The 22,574-nt window shown below is 47.6% G+C and overlaps 1 protein-coding gene across 1 annotated transcript in view; it reads right to left on the bottom strand.

The window, feature by feature from the left end:
• HTRA1 (HtrA serine peptidase 1) overlaps window positions 1–22,574 on the bottom strand; it is a 52,691-nt gene that overhangs the window by 14,505 nt on the left and 15,612 nt on the right. The window contains exons 2-3 of the mRNA XM_077877339.1: window positions 9,381–9,480; window positions 8,694–8,898 (exon numbers count right to left, since the gene is read on the bottom strand). Coding sequence (XP_077733465.1) covers window positions 8,694–8,898; window positions 9,381–9,480 — 305 coding nt within the window. The remainder of the gene's footprint in view (window positions 1–8,693; window positions 8,899–9,380; window positions 9,481–22,574) is intronic.

Consider the following 22,574-nt stretch of genomic DNA (forward strand, 5'->3'; position numbering starts at 1 on the left):
TCCTTCAAGCTGTATCAAGAAACACTGGCATTTCAAAAATTCCCTTACGCTTGTTGTTTAAACCACAAAATGTCAACAGTTCTATACGGGAGCCCAACAGCCGCTGACTGCACATATTCCGTGGCATCCAGAGGAGGCAATTATTGTCTCCATCAAGCGTAACTCTGGTCTTCACATATGCCTGCCCCTTGGATGGCTCCACTTGTATCCACTGACTTCAACCTCATGGATGCTGCTATAAGAGTTTGGGGGCCAGTAAATATTTATTTATAAAATCAATAAACATCAAAGTGAAAAATGAACGAATGAACAAATCGGATCTTAAAAGATCCTTCCCAAAGGGAAGGGCAGTGGTCTCTCTCTGGTTGATTTAGGGCTCAACATGCAACACCCACCCAATGTCTGTCAAACTGAACTGGTTCCTCACTCCCTGTGACCACTAAGAGCTTGTGCTGTCCTGTATGCAGAGAAGCCCAGGAGATATCTTTCCTTTCAAATTTATGTCTAAAAATGTTTTAAGAGGGCAGCCCGGGTGGCTCGGTGGTTTAGCGCTGCCTTCAGCCCAGGGCCTGATCCTGGAGACCCAGGGTCGAGTCCCACGTTGGGCTCCCTGCATGGAGCCTGCTTCTCCCTCTGCCTGTGTCTCTGCCTCTCTGTCTCTCTGTTTCTCATGAGTAAATAAATAAAATCTTTAAAAAATAAAATAAAATAAATAAAAAATAAATAAATAATTTTTAAGAGATATGATCTCCTCCACATAAAAATAATTGGAGATGGTCAGTGACCCAGGGCCTTTTAAAAAACATTAATTAACATATACTCACTATATAAAATGAGGCCATAGGGAACATTCTAATCACAAAACCAATGGTTTCTATGAGCTGCCCGGTAGCCAAAGCAAAGAGGGAAATACCATGAGTCTCACACTCTCATATCAGATTCTGGTGCCTTAATTAACAAGTGACTTGTTAATTAGCATGTGTATTAAATAGGCCTCAATTTACCAGAATGTCTTCTTTTTCCTTTGCCATAGAAGGTGGTCACGATGATTTTAGGAAACCAGTTTTGGGAAATTCCATCTATACCGTTATGAAAAGAGGTAACCAGTTCATTACAAAGCCTTTGCACCTTCAGACTCTCAGAAGATTGGCTACATAAAAAAACCAGAGCTTCCCAGAACGTGACCAGCAATCCCCAAGAACAAGGCCAATAAGAAATGTAGACAATATGCAGAGCAACCAGCTAACCAGAAATGTTGGCCTGGGTTCTGAACGGCCCTAATAAATTCACCGAGAAATAAGTTTGCACCTTGGTCCAAAGTCCAGGTCCTCTAGGCTTGGCCCTCAATCTTCCCCTGGGCTGGCTCCACCTGTCCTTCCTATCCTTCCTGTCACCTCCAAATATAAGCCTCCCCAGCCTCCAGTGCCTTCTACCTCTTCTGTTTGTTCCTTTTCTGTACTCGTTACTGTATTTATCCCACTTTTCCTGTTTCCCAGCCGAGACTGTCATCATGTGGTCACACACGGCTCTTGCCCTTTGCTGATACATCCTCAGCACCTAACACAGTGTTTGGCCAAGACAGAGGCTCAGTAAATATTTACAGAATCCATGAATGAATCAAGAGTAACTGAAGAAAATGAACAAACCAGACCTTAAAAGATCTTTAGGATGTGAAATTGGGTAATAATTTTCAAAGCTTCTTGGAATTCTACTGATAATGCAGAGAAATGAGCAAAAATAAGGCTTTTCTGCTCAATCCGGCAAAACGGAGGCAAGGGCAGGAGCAAAGAAACACAATTTGTGCAGGTGTGCGCACATGTACTCGCAAGCACTCTCTCTCTCTCTCTCTCTCTCTCTCTCACACACACACACACACACACACACACACATACACCGGGCTCAAGAGAAAAAGCAAATGAAATCAGCCACTCTGTCCTCTCCCCTTTGGTCACCGAGAGCTTCACCTCACTTGGGTCTCATGAGCATACTTGCCCACCAGCACACTCAGCTCCTCTAGGACAAGGTGTTAATCGTCTCACACTGGGGTTGGCAAACTTGGTCTATGAAAGGCCAAAAAGTAAATACTTGCAGCTTCATGGGCCATGTGGTCTCCATCCTAACTATTCAACTCCAAAAGCAGCCACAGACTCTAAATAAAGGAATGGGCATGGATGTGTTGCAATAAAACTTTATTTACAAAAACAAATGGAGGGCTGGATTTGGCCTGCAAGCCGCCGTTGGCCAACCCTGGACTCACACACTGTTACACACTCAACTAAACTGTCAAATGGAATCGGTGTCTGTCCCGCTCCCCTCCCCCAGGAAAGGGGTCAGGAGACATTCTGGATGGGCCACCTACAAATTCAGCCCCAACAACCTGGGAACTGCTTTGTCAGAACCATAAATAATAGACTTAATCCCATTCCCTGAAGACAGAGCGCCAAAGTGAAAAAAGGCATTACCATATTAAGAGAAAAACATAGCCAAAGAATTTCCTTGACAATCAACTGAGTTCTTGAGCCAGGGCCAGAGAACACACAAGGGCTCCAGGTTTTGATAGTTTGGGGAACTGAAACATTTTCACATTCCAGAAGAAGCTGCAATCAGAACAGAAGGAGCCACGTCCCCATCAGCCCCAGGACAAAGGCTGCCCGGAGGAATGAGGGCCGGCTTTCACTTTGCTACCCAGGGTTTACGTTACCTAATGAAATATTGATCCCCACTCTCTAAAAATGGTAAAAAAAAAAAAAAAAAAAAAAAAAAATCAATGTGGTAACAGAGGCCTTGTAACATCAACAAGGGCTGTGGCATCTTTAGCCAACGCCACGGCAGCCCTCTGAGTTCTGGGACAGAAAAGAGCGAGACCACAAAACGACTGGTACAGAGGGAGTGGGGAAAAGACTCCAAGATGGAAAAACACAGAAACCAAATAAGAGGGTAACTATGGCAGTGCGATCCACAGCCCGGGCTCCAGTCGCTTTACGAGGATGAGTGACAGACTCCAGAAGATGGGCAGCCACTCCCGGACGGGCTCTGTGTTATCTGATTCACTCTTGGACAGCTCACGCGGCTGAGTCAGCGCTCCGGCCGTCAGGTTGCCTAAGGAGAACTGGCCGGCGTGAGTCACGCCTAGCACGGTGCCCCCCCCACCCCACCCCGCTGTCCCGGGCCCCCCGACCCTCCTCACTCAGGACTCGGGCCACATTCACCGCGCGCCAGCCCAGATCTTGACACACAGGCCTGCAGAAGACAGAGCCCGCCGAGCAGCGGCTGGGGCCTGCACCCCCTCCTTCCCCGGCCCCGAGTGACCCCTGTCCTGGGCCTACGGCTTCCTGTCCCCGCGGCAGGCTCAGCAGTAAAAGGACCCTCTGTAAACAAAGCAGCCCCCCGCCCAGGAGTCTTCCTCTTGAGCCACTTCAAACGGGTCTGGCCCGTAGGTGGCAAGGGGCCCGAAGGTGGCCAGGGGCGGGCGCGGGATTGGGGGTGAGGGAAGAAAAACACCTCGCAGGCCTCAAGCTGGCCGCTCGCACATACTTCCCCGGTTGCTGGCGTCAGGGGGAAGCGCCCACAGGAAACCTCAGTGCCTGGGCAGCGCTCGGAGGTCCCCGAGACCACAGAGCTCCTGGAGCCCAGGCAAAGCCAGGTGTCCGTCCAGACCAGACGGCCCTTGGGATCGTGGGTCCTGGCTGAGGGCGCGGAGGGAAGTGGAGGGGTGCCCGCCCGCTGTGCCATCACGCCCTCATCTGACAACGGGCCACGGGCCGCCCCACGAGCCCCGTGTGTCCCCGCCTGCATGTCTCGGAGCAGTGGGCCTCGCTTCCCTGTGAGCCCGGGACACTTGGGCTGGTCCTGGGTCCAGCCACCCAGCGCCTACTACCCGACAGGTGAGTAAGGCCGGCGTGTCCCTCACACTCCAGCAGCACGCATCGACTCAAATCAACAAGACAACGGTCAAGCAGGCTAAGGAGACGAGGAGGTGGGAGACGAAGAGTGAAACGTGACTGTCCCCCGAGTGACAGTCGGGGGCCGGGATGTGGGGAGCCGCCTTGGGCAGCGGCTTGGGGAAGGGCTGTCTGGGGCAGCATGTGGTGCGAGACCCGACGGATGGGAAGGCCAGCTCTGCAGGAGCCGCGGGGGACACACCCCGGGGAGCCAAGGCCAAGATCCCCAGGAGAGCAGCCCTGGCCTGGCCCGAGGGAGGCAAGAGAGGAGGGGTGGCTGGGCAGGTGGGTGAGGGGCAGAAGGAGGAGGCGAAGCTGGGAGGGGGCGCCCCATAGGGCCAGGCCTCTGAGGCTCTGGGCAAGGAGCTAAGCTCTCTCTGTAAGAACAGTGGGAAAGGCAAAAAGGGTAGACAGCACGTGGTCCGAAAGCTGGAATCAGCAAGGGAGGCGTGTGCTTTTGACCTGGTGCTTCCTCACCAACACAGCTGGGAAACCGCTGTAAGCAAAGTAGCTCCCCTCTTACCTTCTTCATTATATCCAGGTGTTTCTGCCCTGGAGTCTGGCCTAGAGAGACCAAATCACTCTCCTTTTACCTCTCCCTCTATAGCCACAGCCTCTCTGCCCCCCCCCCCCCCCCCCCGCCCCAACTACTCAGGGAAAAATCTGCAGAGACAAAATGCTGCATTTGGATGAAATGTTTAAATGTTCTGCAAACTGGGCCGGTGTCATGTTGAACACATTTGGAAACAGTTTGTATCTGAAGCTGAACTAGTCTGCCCTCAAAGCTGCTTTCTATTAAAATGTTTGCATGCACACTGTCCCTACTTCCTGCAGCTGGCATTCTTTCCCCAGGCGACTGCTGGCCCCAGGAAAGATGAGGCACAGATCCTAGGACAGAAGCACCAGAATGGGCCTGCAGGGGTGGGGGGCACCCTCTTCCCCCACCTTAGGGGGTGAGGGGGGGCCGGGGACAGACCAGGCCGCTCTGCTGGCGAGCCCTCGTCTCAAAACTCAGCAGGGAAAGTGAGTGCACATGTGTCTTCTCAGCAGTTGAGGAGCAAAAACAGAGTTCTTTGGTCGCAAGCCCAGACATGTCGCTGGCAATCTCGAGCCAAGGAGGGTTCACTGGAGATGCGAGGGGAGTTCCAAGAATGGAAGGAAACATAGATTGGGTCAGAAAGGGTGGGAGCCCAGAGCACCCGGGGGGCTCAGCGGCAGGGGCTGCACCAGCACTGCCCGCGCGGTTACTGTGAAGCTGACACCCAGCTACCCCTCGGAGGGGAGGGTCTTCTTGATCCATGGGTCATGTGTCCACTCCCAGGCCCCGGAGGGTGGGGCATCATGACTCCTGGTCCTGCCAAGACTGTCCAATGGGGGAGACGTAGCCCCCAAAGGAAACGATAGCTGCTGATCCCAGGAGATGGGCAGCTAGATGACCAGTGGGCATGACAGCAGATGTCCATGGTAATTCCTATCCCTTAAAAGTGTCGAGGGGTGAGATCCCTGGGTGGCTCAGCGGTTTAGCACCTGCCTTTGGCCCAGGGTGTGATCCTGGAGTCCCGGGATCAAGTCCCACGTCAGGCTCCCTGCATGGAGCCTGCTTCTCCCTCTGCCTGTGTCTCTGCCTCTCTTTCACTCTCTGTGTCTCACATGAATAACTAAATAAAATCTTAAAAAAAAAAAAGTGTTGAAGGGTGCCTGAGTGGCTCAGTCGGTTAAGCGTTCGACTCTTAATTTCGGTTCAGCTCACGATCTCAGGGTCCGAGGATTGAGCGTGGAGTCAGACTCTGCAGTCAGTGGGGAATCTGCTTCTCTCTCTCTCCCTCTCCTTCTGCTTCTCCCAACCAGCTACCCCTCACCTCCCACCCTTGGCTCGCATGTACCCCTTCTCTCTCTCTCTCTCTCTCTAAAGTAAATTTTTTAAAAAAGAATCTTTAAAGAAGATGTGTTGGTATCACACTCAGGAAGGACAACAGCTGTTAAAGCGATGGAGGGCCTCTGAATGAAATCATGATGGTGGGGACAGGAAATGGGCCCAGGTTAGGAGCCACCAAGTTAGCCATCGAGCTCGTGGATGCAGAGGGTGGTCCCATCAATTTCCTTGGGTTATCAGAAAATGGCCCTGGGGACGGCTGGGCCACAGCCTTACGTGGCAATGCACCACTTGGAATGATTTTCGATCCTCAGGCCCAATTTTTGCTGGTTCTGTTCTGTCTGCTTTGAGTTTTCCCACGCGGTTTCTTGTCTTCTGCTATTCCTGCGAGTGACCCAATGCAAGGCGAGCTCCCAGCCCATCCACAGCCTGCAGCTTATTAAACCGCGTGCTCTGGCGGATTTGGATTTGCTGAGAGGAGAGGCTCCTTCCAAACTGAGCCTCTTTCCAAGCCAGTCTCCACCCCCTCCTAAATAATCAATCATCATACTGAGGGAACAAAAGGGAAAGAGCTGGAAGAGATGGTTTACTCTCCCCACTCCCAACTATCAGCAAAAAAAAAAAAAAAAAAAGCAGTTTAGTCAGTGGAAACCAGTCTCTTGTGTGGGTGTCTGCAATTTAATATCCATTCATTTCCGATTCCTTTTTGAAAAGCCACATTTAGTTCAACTTTTTGATTCAAAGCATCTTTTTCTTGAGCTAGAAACACCTCTCAAATGCTGTGCTATCTGCACAGGGCTGGATCCCGAGGACAGCAAGGGCCAGGTCAGAGACAAAGCTGGTCTGTTGAGATCCCTCACATCCTGCCTGGACATGTCGGGGATGATACAAGCATAGAGTCTCCGCCTTGGCTCAAAATCTGAAAAGAATCTCCCCCTGGCCAGAGGCACATTATGTGCCCACACATTCCAAACCCAGAATTACTCAGCAGCAGGAGCTCACGCAGCATACAGGCCAGCACCCTGCCTGCAGAGAGTCCCACTGCTGGCTGCCTTCCAGGGTTCCGGGGAGCTGAAAAGTCCCATGTGCGGCCACAGGATGTGCTATTCTGGCCGTCCTCCTTCCGGTGAGACTACCACATCCTGGACCCCTTTCTAGCTGCATGTTCCTAAACTGGGAAGCATCAGCCTTCCATGGGCTATTTAAAGTGCAGCCAGCCCATCACACCAAAAAGGCCAGGTTCCATCCCTCCGGTCAAGGCCATGGCCTTGGGCACTTAAGGGTCAGCAGCCTGCCTTGGCCTGGAAGGTCAGCTTCACCGCAGCACATCTGTGTGACGTCGGGCAGGTCACTGAAGCTCTCTGAGCCCCTGTTTCTTCCTCTAGAACATGGGGATGATACAGCTATCTTGCTAATTAGGTGGAAGTCACAAATGAAGGCCAAGGCTGGATCAGCATTGGAGCTCATCAAGCAGAAGTTGCTGTGATGATGTTGTGACCAACAGACACATTTTCAAAGATAGCTGTTGCTAGAAATTCCACTGTTACCCCATAGAAACAGTATCCAATTGAGACCTCGCTAAAGGCCGGTTCCCTGCCACCAACCGTGGAGCCTGTTTCTGCCCCAATGAGCAGCACTGACCGGCAAAACACAGCTTGTGGGATATTACACTGGTCTGAACTCACGGCCCATATCCAGGCAATGGTTTGCAAAGAGCCGGGAAAGACCCCTCGTGGCTCTCAGTCGAGGATCTTGTCCTGGGCCTATGAGAAGATTCCAGCCTACCAGGAATCTTTCAAGCCCGGAACATTACAAGGGCACGAAGAAACCAAACAATGCAATCTCACTGAAGACCAGACCTCCTCAATCAACATGCCAACAAGTGGGAACTGACGATGGTCTAGTAAGAGCTGGATTTAATTTTAGGTATGAAGATGTTGCTAAACCAATCAACAGAGCAAAAATGACTGCCAGGAGAATATTTCAATAGAAAGCAAACCATTTTCAAAGATTTCCCAGATTGAACTCCCTACATCTCAGTTTTGGGGAAAATTTAAGAAAAAAAGTTCTCAGATGATTATCATTTGGAGTATACACCCTTCTGTGGGAGACTCCTGTGTGCATTAGCATATTAAAAGTTTTGAGAAATTCTGTGAGAAAGAAACCCATTGGCTTTGCTTTAACTCAAGGTTTCCAAAAGTTTTTAAAGAATGGAACACTGTTCTAAAACACAGCTAGAGGGGTGTCTGGGTGGCTCAGCTAGTTAAGTGTCCAACTCTTGGTTTCAGCTCGGGTCCTTGATCTCAGGGTCCTGGGATCCAGTCCAGAGAAGGGCTCTCTGCTCAGCAGGGATCTGCTTAGGCTTCTCTCTCTCTCCCTTGCTCTCTGCACCCCCACCACCCATCCTCCACTCATTCTCTCTCAAATAATTAAATCTTAAAACACACATACACACACACACACACACACACACACCTCTAGTTATCTTACAAAAACCCCATTTGGGAGACCTGGTTTGTTTTCGGACCTAGTGACTGCACAAATGAACACAAAAGAACAACAAGAGTTGCCTCAGGAACGGAAGGGAGATTCCACGTCACTGCTTACCTACTAATTTCTTTACAATCCTATTGCTTTCTTTTAGAAAAATGTAAGCTTCCTTTTTTAAAACCTTGATCTTACAGTCTGCTTATTACAGAAGCTTCTAGAATCCACCCCTTACCTTCCCCCTCCCCAAGCCACACTCAGCAGCCCCTAAACGTTCTCCTGGGGTTCAGGCTTGGACTGGTTCTCAGGAAATCGGGGCGCTCTGGAGCCTTCTGACCTCGCCAGGTTTTGCCACCTGGAAACTCAGCTCTTCAGGCAGGGAGCACCCTTACCTCGTGGTCAATTTTGATAAGCGCGATGTCTGCCTTCTCATCCACATCCTTGATTTTGGCTTCGTAAGTGGCACCATTCTTCAGCTCGACCTTGACCCGATGCTTGTTGGTCACCACGTGGGCGTTTGTCACAATCAATCCATCTTCGGACACGATAAAGCCAGACCCACTGGCCACCGGCACCTCCCTCTTAGAAAACGGAAGCCTAGAACCCAGAGGAGAGCCCCGTTAAGCCCGAAACACCTTCAGATCAACTCTTCAACACACCGACTCACAGGCTCTGCAGTAGCAACACATATCTAGCAATTGTTACTTTACACGGTGGGTCTATTTAACGTTAAAAAAAAAAAAAAAAAAAAAAAAAGGAAGGCTATCGGTATTTGCAAGCATCAGAAAATTCCACTTAGAAAATATTCTTAGGGACTCTCTTCAAAGCTGGAGGTTCTTAAGTCATTGAGAAGGGTCGAGAATATATATTCAAATAGTCTAAAGGGAAAGCATAGAAGGGGAAATGTCATCTTCCCGTAGGAACATATTTAGGGGCTCTTGAACACTTCAAAGTGCCCCCAGAAACAGCCCCAGTGCCTTGCTAACGGCAGCACGTCTTGGTGGGAGCTTCAGAGGCCGTGGGCAAACAAGAAGGCCCTCTTTTTTTTTTTTTTTTTTTTTTAAGAAGGCCCTCTTTACTTGCGAAACAGCTCGATGTGAACCACGGCAGGGGCGATCTTCTCCACCACGTCAGCGATGAAGTTGTACTTATGGCGCAAACTGTTAGGGTCTTCTTGCCCTGAGAACAAAGCAAAGACAGGACACGTCAAGACACTGTGCTCTGTACTGTGGCCTCCAGAGAAAGGCATGGGTGAGAAGGAGCCAAAATACACACCCGGACCTTTGGAACCCTGGACAAGTGATGACAAGACAAGATCTGGGGTCTTGACCTGCACTCTGTTGCAAAGATCCTCCAGGCTCTCAAGGGACCACACACTCAGGTAAGAAGCAACACCCATCAGAGATGACCTCTTTGCTCTGCTTCTTTCCTTCCAAAGGTTTTGCTGCAAAAATGCTGAGCCGGAGGCACCAGCAGCTACCTGGACCTCTTAGAAGGTAGTGAGGCAAGGGGTCACAGGCACAGCACCACCCTCCACCACGCCCCTGCCGGGTCCCCCAGCGCCGCAGAGAAGCAGCCACTCCCAGAATGCTGCCACCACCACCACCGAGGGGAGGGCCGAGGCCGCTTTTGAGGAGATGCCCACTAGACATTACAGATCGAAAAAACTATCCTGAAATGGCATTAAGGCAAAGGCACAGATCCCGTCTTCCCACTGATACCACAAAGTGAACAGAAGCCACCATCTGTCCCCAGAGCAGTTTTCCACTATGCCTTGTTTATTGCAACCCTCTGGGACATCCCAGGCCAGAAGGCACAAGAGGTGCCTTGATACCACTGGGGGGAAAAGAGACAGAGAGAAATCCAATCACCATAATTTCTACATAAACATACACACTCTAACTAGTGAACCCCATTTCAAAGCTACTTTCAGACAAAGCAACCCCACATCCCAAAGTAGGGCTTTTACCCAGCAAAGCCAAAAATTGGTTTCCACCAGGCAGATGCACACACCATGGCATCTGATCCAGAAATGAGCTACTGGAGACTCAGGCCCCAGGACACCCAATCTGCTGGCACAAGTGGCGGCAGAGACAGTGTGGCCCAGGAAGGTACAACCCGAGCCTGCCGTTCTGGCCCTAACTCTGTGCCACCTGCTGGTATCTCTCAATACATCTCTCTGCCTTCACTGCTAGAGGGGTTCTAGGCTGGTCTGCAGCAAAGAACCCACACACCTCTTCCTTTCTCTCTCCTTGTGTCCCTTGGGCCAGTCACTTCCCCTGGGCCAGTCGCCAAGCCTAACGTTAGGCTCCAGGGGCCAGAGGCTCCGCTGGCCTCGCTACCCCTTGGTTCCACGCAGACAGCGGCAGGAAACCGGCAGCTTTCGGAAACCTTTAGAGCAATTTGACAGAGTAATCGTCTGTCTGCTGCATCTAAAAATTTTAAATTGGGGCCTATATTTTGTGTCTTTCTTACAACATTTTGGTAGTAATTCATTTTTAGCATATTTTAATTGATCCATAATGGATAGGAAATAATGGAAAAGAAATCTGTTCCTTTACTATAGATGGTCTAAGGAGCACTGATATGTCCCCTCACCTGTCACTCCCTGTCACAGCTCACTCACTCATGGGGATTCATGACACAACTTTGCTGTTTAAAAAGCAGCCACTGGAATGCCTGGGTGGCTCAACGGTTGAGCGTCTGCCTTTGGCTCAGGGCATGATCCCGGAGTTCCGGGATCGAGTCCCACGTCAGGGTCCTTGAATGGAGCCTGCTTCTCCCTCTGCCTATGTCTCTGCCTCTCTCTGTGTGTCTCTCATGAATAAATAAATAAAATCTTTAAAAAATAAAAATTAAAAAATTAAAAAATTAAAAAAATAAAAAATAAAAAGCAGCCGCTGGCCTACAAAACTGCCCCTTATTCACCTAAGGGCCTGTGTGCCCCACCCCCAACACACATACACAGAGAAGCACACAAACACACACTTGCATGAGCACAAACCCACACTCACACTTACACACTTAGTCATGAGCATGCACACACACATACATACACGCACATGTACACACACACAGACCTATTCCTACATATGGACTCTGTCTCTCTCACACACTTAATTACACGGTCACACTTACCCACTCACATACACACTCATGGACATGCATGCACACACACTCTCACAGACACTCACATATATGTAAAGACTCACATGTGTACACTCTTACACACACATACATGCACTCATATACAGATTCACACACCTATACTCATACATATGCATGCACACACTCATGTACACACACATAGACCCTCCCCACATGCTCCAATCCTGTGAGGGGGGCCTGCAGCCACAGCCTGAGCTCTGGGCCAGCAGTGAAAGCTGTGACCCTTTCAAGTCTCCCGTGGCTCTCAGAGCTGCAGGCCCACAGGCTTCCCTAGCCACACCACAGCCTTTGTCTAGACTGCGTGGACAGATGCCCTCCATGGCTGTAGGTTCCTACCAGGACATCAGTAACTCGACTCTATACCCCTGGGCCCTGGGCGTCTGGGGGAGCAGCCTGCCTCTCCCAAGCCTTCCCTCTGGGAAGTGAGAGACCATCGACAAACAAAGGGCCCCTCTCTGATCTGGCAAAGAGGCTCTGAACTGTACTTCAGACTTGGAAGCCTTCTCTTTTTGCATAACATGATTTTCCAAGGTCAAAAAAAGATCTGCACCTACTAGGCAGGGAAGACTAATTCAACAAGTTCATGTTAACTTATTTTATTATTTTTGCTTTGCTATTATTTTTCAACATTTACCTGCTGTGTGACCTGCCTTTCATATCAATCCTATTTTTACTTTTCCCCAAGGATGAGGAAAGTCAGATATCATGCCCATATTATATTTAGGGAAACTGAGGCTCACAGACCCTATGACTTCTCCATAGACACTGAATTTTCTTTAAAAAAAAAAAAAAAAAAAGCTTGTATTTATTTGAGAGAGACAGAGACACAGAGAGAGAGAGAGACCACAAGTGGGGATGGGGAGCAGAAGGGGAGGAAGAAGCAGACTCCCTGCTGAGCAAGGGTCCTGACATGACAATCCATCCCAGGACCCCAGGACGAAGGCAGACACTTCTCTGACTGAGTCACCCAGGCACCCCGACTAAATTTTCTTAATAGAGAGTATAAATAACAGGAAAATCCGGGCAAATCTACAACTTTTCTTCTAAATCCTGGCCCCAGACATATCTGCTAGCCTCCCAGGTTTCTAAGTAGTTGCTGTTAATTGGTCTGTCTCTCCAAATACTCCAAAGGGAGCTATAAAGAAGGGGATAGAAACATTCCTTCTGACCACAGAACCTGGCGAACATCACCCAGAGACAGCAGTAAACAAACGCATCTGGGCTTCCTCAGACCAGCTTCCTGGGAAAGAACAAAAGAAAGTTTGAGGCCCGAGGGCCAGGACCCCACAGGGCAGCATGGAGCTTCAGAGCTGCCCCCAAGCAGGGCAATTACCAGAATCTTACCACTGAGGATCATTATCTCACTTCCCCTTTCTGACTTCCCAAAGTAGGCACAGGAGAATTTGCCAGCATCAGGAGTAAAAACTGGACATGGGTTTTTCCAGCTGATGTGAGAACCACTTGCTTTCTCACACAAACTAGCCAGTGGCTCCAGGAAGCATGTACCCCGGGAAAGGGAGGAGACTGGTCTGGGCACTAGGAAGCCCAGCTCCCATCCTGTCTGCCAGGTGGCCTCCATTTCTCCATCTGTAATATGGGGTCAAGTGCCTCTAGAAACGAGCTGCAAGGTCCATCCAGTCCAGTTCCAACATTCTGTTACCTAACCCCTGTCTCTCCCTCTTACCCCCACGTGCTGCAGCCAGATAAAGAGCTTGTGGAATCGAAGACTGGGCTCAGGACTCTCCAAACTCTGCCGATGAGTAAACAGAAAGGAAAAGTAGGAGGACAGACCATCATGAAAAGCCCAACTGACAAGCCTTCATTGTGCAGCTTAGATGAAAAAGCAGCCAGTGACCTCCATTACCATCACCGAGTGGACCAGCATCAACGGGCAAATGAAATAGAGCAGAAACAATGAACATCAGGAACACGAACTAATTGTTCAAAGATGGGCAAGATGTCAAACCAAAGAGGAAGTGTTTGGCTTCCCAAAAATGCTATTTCAGAATGAGGGATGGAAGTGTCTCTAAGAGCAGTGTGGCTCAGTGTCAGAATCCTGCTCCATGTAAAATGTTGTCCATCAAACTAGAGGAGGCTGCCACTGCCCCCGGGTCTTTATAAACCCTGGCTGGCTCCATTTGCTGTGATCTCAACTGCCAGTCAATGGTCTTCTTCCAGAGGGATCAACTGAGGTGGAGAACTCCTAGAGGTGGACCCAGGCTGGCTCTGCCACAACCACAAGTGATGCAGATGGATGGAGGGTTTGGGGCCACTCAGTAAGGGGAAAAATGGCTAAGAACATAGGCATGGTCTTAGATTAGAGTGTGACTCTGCACAACATTTACCTGCTGTGTGACCTTAGGTATATGTCACCTCATTCCTCCAAGAGTTATCCCCTTGTCCATAAAATGTGATGACAGTAACACCAACCTCAAAGTGGTTTTGATGCTGATTTTATGAGTTACTATATATGAAGTGCTTGGCCATGTCATGGCATACAGTTTGAAATTAAAAAGAGAATAGGTAGGTAAAGGTGCTGCTCAGAGGCAGCTCTGGACAGGTGTGAACACCACACACTTCAGTGGTAGAGTAGAGAGAGAACCACTCTCCCCACCTCGGCAAATTTGTGTAGCCCCTGGAAACTCCTCCTAATAGGACCATCACGGCCTCCCCTGCAGAGATCAAGGGGAAGCTGTGTAGCAGGCCAATTTTTCTGGCTTTTATGTTACCTGTATTCACCAGCATCCAAGGCAAACCCACAGCCACTACAGAAGGGAAAGAGGAAGCTGGGTCAATAGAAATGATCTAACCTGAACTGTAGCCCACTGCATTCTCAAACTCACATGGAGCAACCAACCTGCACCAGAAGACAAACGTAACTCCATCTATAGTGTGACGGCCTTGTTTAGTTAGGCCAAATCAATATGGTGAGGGTAATGAAAATTGGAAGCCTCGTGCAGGGTAAAGGCCTGGTTCTTCTAACCATTCTAAACACTCCATTATTGTACAGAAAGCTGGAACTGACTGGAGTTCAGTAACAGCCCACCATTTACAGAAAGTTGGAGATTCAGAATTCAGAAACATGGAGGTAAAGTGTCTTTACATTCCTGGTTAATTTTTTTAAAAATAGAAAAGACAAAATGACCAATATCATGAATCAAGAGGAAGCATCATTATAGATCCTACAGACATTAAAAATATGATATGGAAATATTCTGGGCAAATTTGTGCACATCAATTCTACAGCTCAGATAAAATGGACAGACATAAGTTACCAAGCTCATCCAAGGAGATACAGACAACCTGAATAATCTTATATCTATTGAAGAAATTGTCTTTGCAGTTTAAAACCTTCCCACAAAGGAAGTCTCAGGTTCATGACCTCATGGGTGAATTCTATCAAACATTTAAGAAAGAAACAATACTAATACTTCACAAACTTTTCCCAAAAATAGAATAGGGAAATACTGTTCAACTTATTTTATGAACCCAGCATTATTCTAACATAAAAGTCAGACAAAAGACATTATAAGAAAACTTCAGACTAATATCCAACATGAACACAGACCAAATATCCTTAAAATTTTAAGCAAACAGAATTCAGCAATTTAGGGGAAAAAAAGAATTCAGCAACTTAACAAAAAGAATAATATATCATGACAAGGTGAGGTTTATTCCAGGAAAGGATAAATAAAGTTTAATATGGCACGTATGGGTGGCTCATTTGGTTAGGTGTCCAACTTTTGGTTTTGGCTCAGGTCCTGATCTTGCGGGTTGTGGGACAGAGCCCCAAGTCAGGATCCATGCTTAGCAGGAGTCTGCTTGGGTATTCTCTCTCTGCCCCTTCCCCCCCACTCACACTCTCTCTCAAATAAACAAATGTTAGAAAGAAGAAAGAAGAAAGGAAAGAAAGAAAGAAAGAAAGAAAGAAAGAAAGAAAGAAAGAAAGAAAGAAAGAAAGAAAGAGAAAGAAAGAAGAAAGAGAAAGAAAGAAAGAAAGAAAGTTATTTTAAAATTAGAATGTAATACTAAGAAAACCCAAATGATTATCCCAGTAGATGTAAAAAGATGTGACAAAAATTGAACACCCATTCACCATAAAAGCACTTAGCAAACTAAAAAGAGAATTTTCTCAACCTGATAACAGGGATCAATAAAAAACCTAAAACTAACATCATACTTAATAGCAAAAAGAGTAAATGCTTTCTCTCTAAAAATGGGAACAAGACAAGGACATCCACTCTTACCACTTCTATTCAGTATTTTATCAATGTCCTGGTTGGAATAATTAAGCTAGAAGAAGAAATCAGAGGGATAGAGGTTAGAAAGGAGAACATAAAACTGTTAGTATTTGAAGATGACACAACTGTGCATAGGGAAATTGCTTAGGAATCTGTAAATATACTGCTAGAATAAGTGAGTTTGTCAATGTCACAGGATAACAGGTCAGTACACACAACTGTTATTTCTATGCAGTAAAAACAAACCCCTGGAAATTGAAAACTTAAAAATGCCAATTATAATAACATCAAAAATATTATATATGTAGGTAAATATTTAATAAAATATGTACAAGACCTGTACACCAAACACTGCTGAAATAAATTTTATTATTTTTAATTTAAATTTTAGGTAGTCAACATACAGTACAATATTGGTTTCTGCGGTGAAATTCTGTGATTCATCACTTACATATAATACCAAGTGCTCATCACAGCAAGTGCCCTCCTTCATCCCCATCACCCATCTAGCCCATCCCTTGCCCACCTCCCTCCATCAACCCTCAGTTTGTTCTCCATCGTTAAACATCTTTTATGGTTTGTTTCCTTCTCTCCTTCTTGCTGAAGTGAATTTTAAAAGAACTAAGTAAATAAAGAGATACACTCTATTCATGAGTCAGAAGACTCACTATTGTCAAGCTATCAATTTTCCCAAAATTGACCTACAGATTCAGCATACTCCCATTGAAAATCCCAGCAGGTGTTTGTGTAGAAATTGATAAGCTATTTCTGAAGTTTATGTGGGAAGCAAAAAACCTAGGCTAGCCAAAATAACTCTCAAAAAGAAAATCAAATGACTTGTTCTATGTGATTTTATTTTAAAATGAAAAATTCTTAATAACCAGGATTAGTAGAATGATGAGTCACAACATTTTACAAGACAGGCCTTTCCACTTATCCAAATATTTATCATTACTGATTTTTAACACAACAAATGACCCATTAAAGTAGCCAACATTTCCTATAATTTAATGAGTTTTAAAATTGCCAGGATTTCATCAAAAAATAACAAATGATTCCTCTTTTCTCTGTATAAACTACTAGGAAAGCACACAACTCCATAAATGTTACTTCCTTGGAACCAATCGTCTCTGGAGTTTTATAGATAATTCTTCTTACATATTTTCAACAACTTCCTTACACAAGGAAAGAGAGATACACAGTGTATTGCTACGTTTCATTAATTAGTATCAAAATTAGCATAACAAATACTTCCATTATTATGCATTTGCCAAAAAAAGCCAGGCACTAAGTTAAGTATTTGACATACATTATCACAGTGAAGAAAATGTGTTGCAGTGAAAATGAAAATCACCACATGCGGACTATGAACCAACAGATTGACTTTTACCTGTGTTTCTCGTCAAAGATTTATCACAAAATTGGGTATGTGCTTTAAAATCATCAAAATGAATACTTTTTTTTTTATATATTTAAGGTAAAAATGTCAGGTAAAGATTAGATGTGGGGCAGGAAGAAGAGAGAAATAAGTGTTTATGGTCCTAATGCCGTAGTTCTCTAACTGTCCCAAGTCACCCTGGAGTGCCATAGCAAATACACAGGATAGTTCAAGTTTTCTAGGGAAACACAGTGATAACTGTTATCTGTTGGATATCTGTTGGATATCTTGAAAACTAGCTCTGGCTAGTTCTCAGTTTCAAAATCAGATTGCACAATAATCCTTTGGATGGTCTCCTATTTTTGTCACTTTGGATTCTGGTGGTCACTGTGATTAACAGCAAGTACTGTACAAAAATCAGTGTTGAACTCAAAATGGCAGTGGCAGTGTCCAATCTGATTCCAAGACTTGAGAGATTATATGGCACCCAGCGGTACACCTAGCTCATTCATAAATAACTGTGGGCACTCAGCAGTACACCTAGCCCATTCATAAACAACAAAATTAAAATACCATTTCCCCTTTATTTGGAAGTGACTACTATACTGTAAAGGCACAAACACTTATTTAAGTTGCTGGGACCTAATTACTTGATAAATAGAACGATTCGGTAATTCTTTTGACCTAGGGGGAACCACAAAGAAATTACCGAGACACTAAGAGTGTCACAAAGCATGAAAATTAGGGTACCTCTGCCCTGTGCCCGATGCTTCTTGGGCTCTCTCTCCAGCAAATGATCCTGAATTCCAACGCAGTTGTAATAATTCAGAGCAAAAGTGGATTTACAGTAAAAGGTGAAGGTAAATGTTTGCCCTGTGAGGGGCCCTAGCAAAGTGTCCAGTTGTCACATACTTTTGGAAAATGGTTAATAAATAACAACACAAATATTTATAAAAATATTTAAACTGCGGGGTGACCAGGCGGCCCAGCCTGTTACGGTCTGCCTTTACCTCCAAGCCCTGTGTGGGTTTCCCAGCTCTGCAGGGAGCCTGCTTCTCCCTCTCCTCTGCCCCTCCTCCCTGCTTGTGTATTCTCTCTCTCTCTCTCTCTCAAATAAATAAATAAAAATCTTTAAAAGAAAAATGTAAACTGCAGTTGGTTGAGGCCACTGTCCCCTTACGTCTGCCACACATCTCCTGCCCCATCAGAGTGGCTGTCGCATTTGGGGATATGCCTTAAAAGTCAAACCGTAGAATCATTTTGCTTGGGTTTAATTAGATACTTCTGTGCTTTGAAGTCATTTCTGCATTTCTATCCTGGTACAGCAATGGCTTCCAGGGATGCTCCTACGTCCATCCTGCCAGCTCCCTAGCACAGCCAGAGGTTGTTCGGGGTATGGTGACCTGGCCTGGGCATATATGGTAGTGGAGAAATATGCCAGAGGAAAGACTAAATTAACAACAACAACAATAATAAAAATTATTCTATTCTCTCCATAGGAAACATTACAATGTCATGTGAAAAGGTCATCAAAGAGTCCATAGCTAAAAAGTATATGGGGCAGGATGGTATTTTAAAGGTGAACGTGAAAAATAAATAAATAAATAAAATAAAAAGAAGGAAGGAAGGAAGGAAGGAAGGAAGGAAGGAAGGAAGGACGGAAGAAAATAAAGGTGAAGGTGTACTTGCAAGTTAATGACAACATTATGACATTTTTCTGGGTTGGAGTCTGTAGTATTTTCTCACTTTAAAAAACTTGTAATTTGTGGTGGCGTGCTTTTTCAACCTAAATAAAGATCGTGTCCATGCCTAACGTTGTACTTATAATTTTGAATTATTTTCTTAAAGAGGGTCCCCTGAATGATACAAGCGTCAGATCCCATAAAACCTAAACATGCCAGCAGGGGCTCAAGAGCGCCAGCCGTACCCAAGTAGCAGGTCCCAGTTCCACTCATTCCCGGCTCCCAAGCCCTCTGCAGCTCATGACCCGTTCGCAGTGGAAAGGTGTGGGGACCCCCAAGCTGCATCTACAGGATGCTCGGCCCTGGCTGCCAGGCCTCTCAGACACCGACCAGACACCATGGCCAGCACAGAAGGCATCTGCTTTATTATTTTTTGTTTGTTTTTTGGGGTTTTTTGTTTTGTTTTGTTTTGTTTTTTGGCATCTGCTTTAGAAGGACCAAAGGAGCCCTCCAGGGCAGCTGCCCCAGACCTGGCTCCGGGAATCCTAGCAGTGGATCCTGGATGCCCTGCCCCGTTCTCGGCTCCAGCCTCGTGCCTTCTCCAGGCAGACCTGCCCACCCTCTCCCGATGTGACGCTCAGACTGTCAGGGATAGAGGGAATGCCAAGCTGAGCCCCAACCCCAGTAAATTTCTAGGGGGGTCAGCGAGGCTGGGAAAGGCCCCAAGGCTCCCAGCAGTGCCAGGATGACTCCCGAGCCAGACGTGGCCTCAAATGCTGATTCTGCCCCTTACAGCCGGGTTACTTGGGGCAGTGGCCCTGTCTGAGCTTCAGTCTCCTGTTCTCCAACACGAAGATAATACCACCTCCTCCAAGCAGTTGAGAGCCCCGAGGGAGAGAATGCACAGGGAGCCTGCACTCAAGGCCATGATCACCTCCCGGCTCTCAGCAGGTGTATCACCGCCCAGGTGCATTGAGTCCTCCTGATGCCTCCCCCCACACTTCCAAAGCTTCTCAGAATCCCGTTTCTGCATTCTAATCAGGCACACCTGGCCCGTTTGCAGGTGTCTCCCTTGAAATGACAGTTACCACCTGGGGAGCGTGAACTTACTACAGGACCCCCCCCCCCCATCCTGGTCTCCATTTCCTGAGTTCAGCTCCCTCTGTCAGAGGTGGTTCTCAATCTCCAAATCTCTGGCCCAGGGCTCCTTAATGCATACTCTGCACTGCTGCAAACTTCTCAGTGGCCCCCTAAAACCTCACACTCCATCCTGCCTCCTTGCTCTCACGCTGTTTTTCTTCCTGCCTGGAATCTTATTCTCCTCCCAGACAGCTAGTCAAATCCCACCCAATCCGCAATATTGGCAATCAAAGAACAACACCATAATAGTACTCATTTATTGAGCATCTACCATGTGTCAAGCACAATGCTAGGCACTCCATAAACATTACCTCTAATTATTCCTGCAAGCCTGTAAGGCGGATCCTATGCCCAGTCTACAGAAACATGGAACAATGAAGGATCTGAAGAAGTATGGCAGAGAAGGAAAGCATGCTGCTTGTGAAGGGGCTTGCAGGGGCAGGTGGCACAGGTGGGAGGCTAACCCCTTTGCTCTGCAGCTGTAGCCTCCCTTCCAGTTCCCAGCCCCTTCACTCAGCCTCCAGCCCCCTCCAGCCCCCGCCAGCCCCTGCCAGCCCCCGCCAGCCCCCATGGTTGTAGGAAAACGCATCCCACTTCCGCGCCTGAGAACTGAGGGCCAGAACTCAGGATTAACAATCCAACCTTGGCTTCCAATGAGAACAATCACGCCTTCCAATTTCTCAGCAGAATCGAGAAGTAGAGCTAATTTGGAAAACAGAACACAGTGTATTCGAGGGAAAAGAAATGAATCCCCCTTTATTCACAGGGAACAGCATGTTCCCAAAATTCAAATCAGTTGCAAGAGCAGATTGATCAAATCACTGGCATTTTAATGCACTGTCCTACATTCAGGATGGGATGGATGATTTGCAGGGCCCCGAGCAAAATGAAAATGCAGGGGCTCCTTGTTCCAAAAGTATTAAGAAATCCAAGAGGGTACCAGCAGAGCCTTAACCCAGGTATGGGTTCCTTCTGAGCATGGACCACACTGGCTGCACACTGTTGAAAGCTGGTCCTGCCTGCATTTCAATTTCATTTGATTTTAAAACCCAAAGTACAGATGAAGTACTGAGAAGAAGCACCAACTGCTCAGGAGCTGACAGAGATGCTGAATCTGGCCGAGCCTAGGAGCCCACAGGCAGTCACCAGGGACTGACGGACACCCCATGTGCTAGGAGGCAGACACCCCCTTCCATGGTCCGAGGTGTGGGCTCTGCTCATGGGTGAGGCAAGCGTGGCCTCAGGCAAGCCCCCTGGGCTAAAGGGTCCTCAACTTTAAAATAAGGAGGCTTGGGGCACCTACATGGCTCAGTCCGTTAAGCATCTGCCTATAGCTCAGGTCATGATCCCGGGGTTCTGGAATTGAGCCCCTCATTGGGCTCCTGCGCCCCTGGGAGCCTGCTTCTCCTCACCACCCCCTCCCCCAGTTTGTGTGCTCTCACTCGCTCTCTCCTTCTCTCTCTCTAATAAATAAATAAAACCTTTTAAAAATGTTTAAAAAATAAAATAAGGAGGCTCAACTGGGTGGCTTCCAAGGTCCCTCCCAGCTCTCAAGGAGAAAGGGAAGAAATTACTTGCAACATTTCACCTACTTGCTTCAACTTTAAGCGCCACCAAAGGTATTGATCCTTTCAAGCCTACAAATCATAGCACAGCCCAGTTCCAACAATTGGCAGGATTCAGGGAGGAGGATGAAATGTGAAGAAAAACTCAGCCAGAAAGGCCAGAGCCAGCCAGAGCCTGCTGGCCAAGGGACTGCAGGAGGGCAGTCGGGGACAGCGCTCCTACCTCTGCCCCGGCCCCCTCATATTTCCATTCCAGTCTTTCTCTTCCCTCTGTCACACAGGGCTGGGCACAAGTGACAAAGGAAATAAAATCCCTTCAAAGGCAAAGGCACAAAATGCACTGTACAACGGTTGGAGACGAAGGCCAATGGAAAACATGTTCCCATCTTCACCTGAAGGGCCAGGACATACCCCCCCAACCCCGACCACGTGATGACTAGGCGATGCAATCACCCCTGAGATGCCCGCTCGGACCTACCACAGCTCTAGATTCAAGGTCCAGCCCAAAAGCCTTGGGAAATTTCCCCTGGCCAGCAGCAGAAGCACAGCCAGCCAGGTTCCCACTGGCTCAGAAATTATAAATAGAGAAACAACCACAGCAGGCCCCAAGTGGGATGTCGTGAAATATTTAGTCTTCTGAAGGGCTCTGGGACACACTCCTCGGCTGCCGTCAGCCACCGTCCCACAGCTCCAAGCATGAGCCCCACCCCCATATTAGGCCTATCACCCCAAGCATGAGCCCCCCCATATTAGGCCCATCCTCCAAGTAGCTGCCTTAACTCAGGCTGGCAATCCAATGATGCCCCAGAACGTATTGCCATATGGGGGTGCATGCTGGAGGCCATCCTCTTTTTCATCTTCAGATGGTCCGAGGGACACATCTGCCCACTTCTTTGTCCCCAGCATGGCCAGATTAAAAGTAACAACAAGAGGCTACTTGCTGGGTAAATAAATCTGGGCCCAGAGGGGACCTCCAGGAGGAAATCACAGCCCTGGCACATCACCTGCTCTCCCACTGGCTCTGTTCTGCTCAGTCTGGCACCTTCACAGAGGGATCAAGTGGAGCCTGTGGGGGGGTGGCGGGGAGCAAACACAGTAA

Source organism: Canis aureus, chromosome 29 (genome assembly GCF_053574225.1).
Source record: "Canis aureus isolate CA01 chromosome 29, VMU_Caureus_v.1.0, whole genome shotgun sequence".
Lineage (NCBI taxonomy): Eukaryota > Metazoa > Chordata > Mammalia > Carnivora > Canidae > Canis > Canis aureus.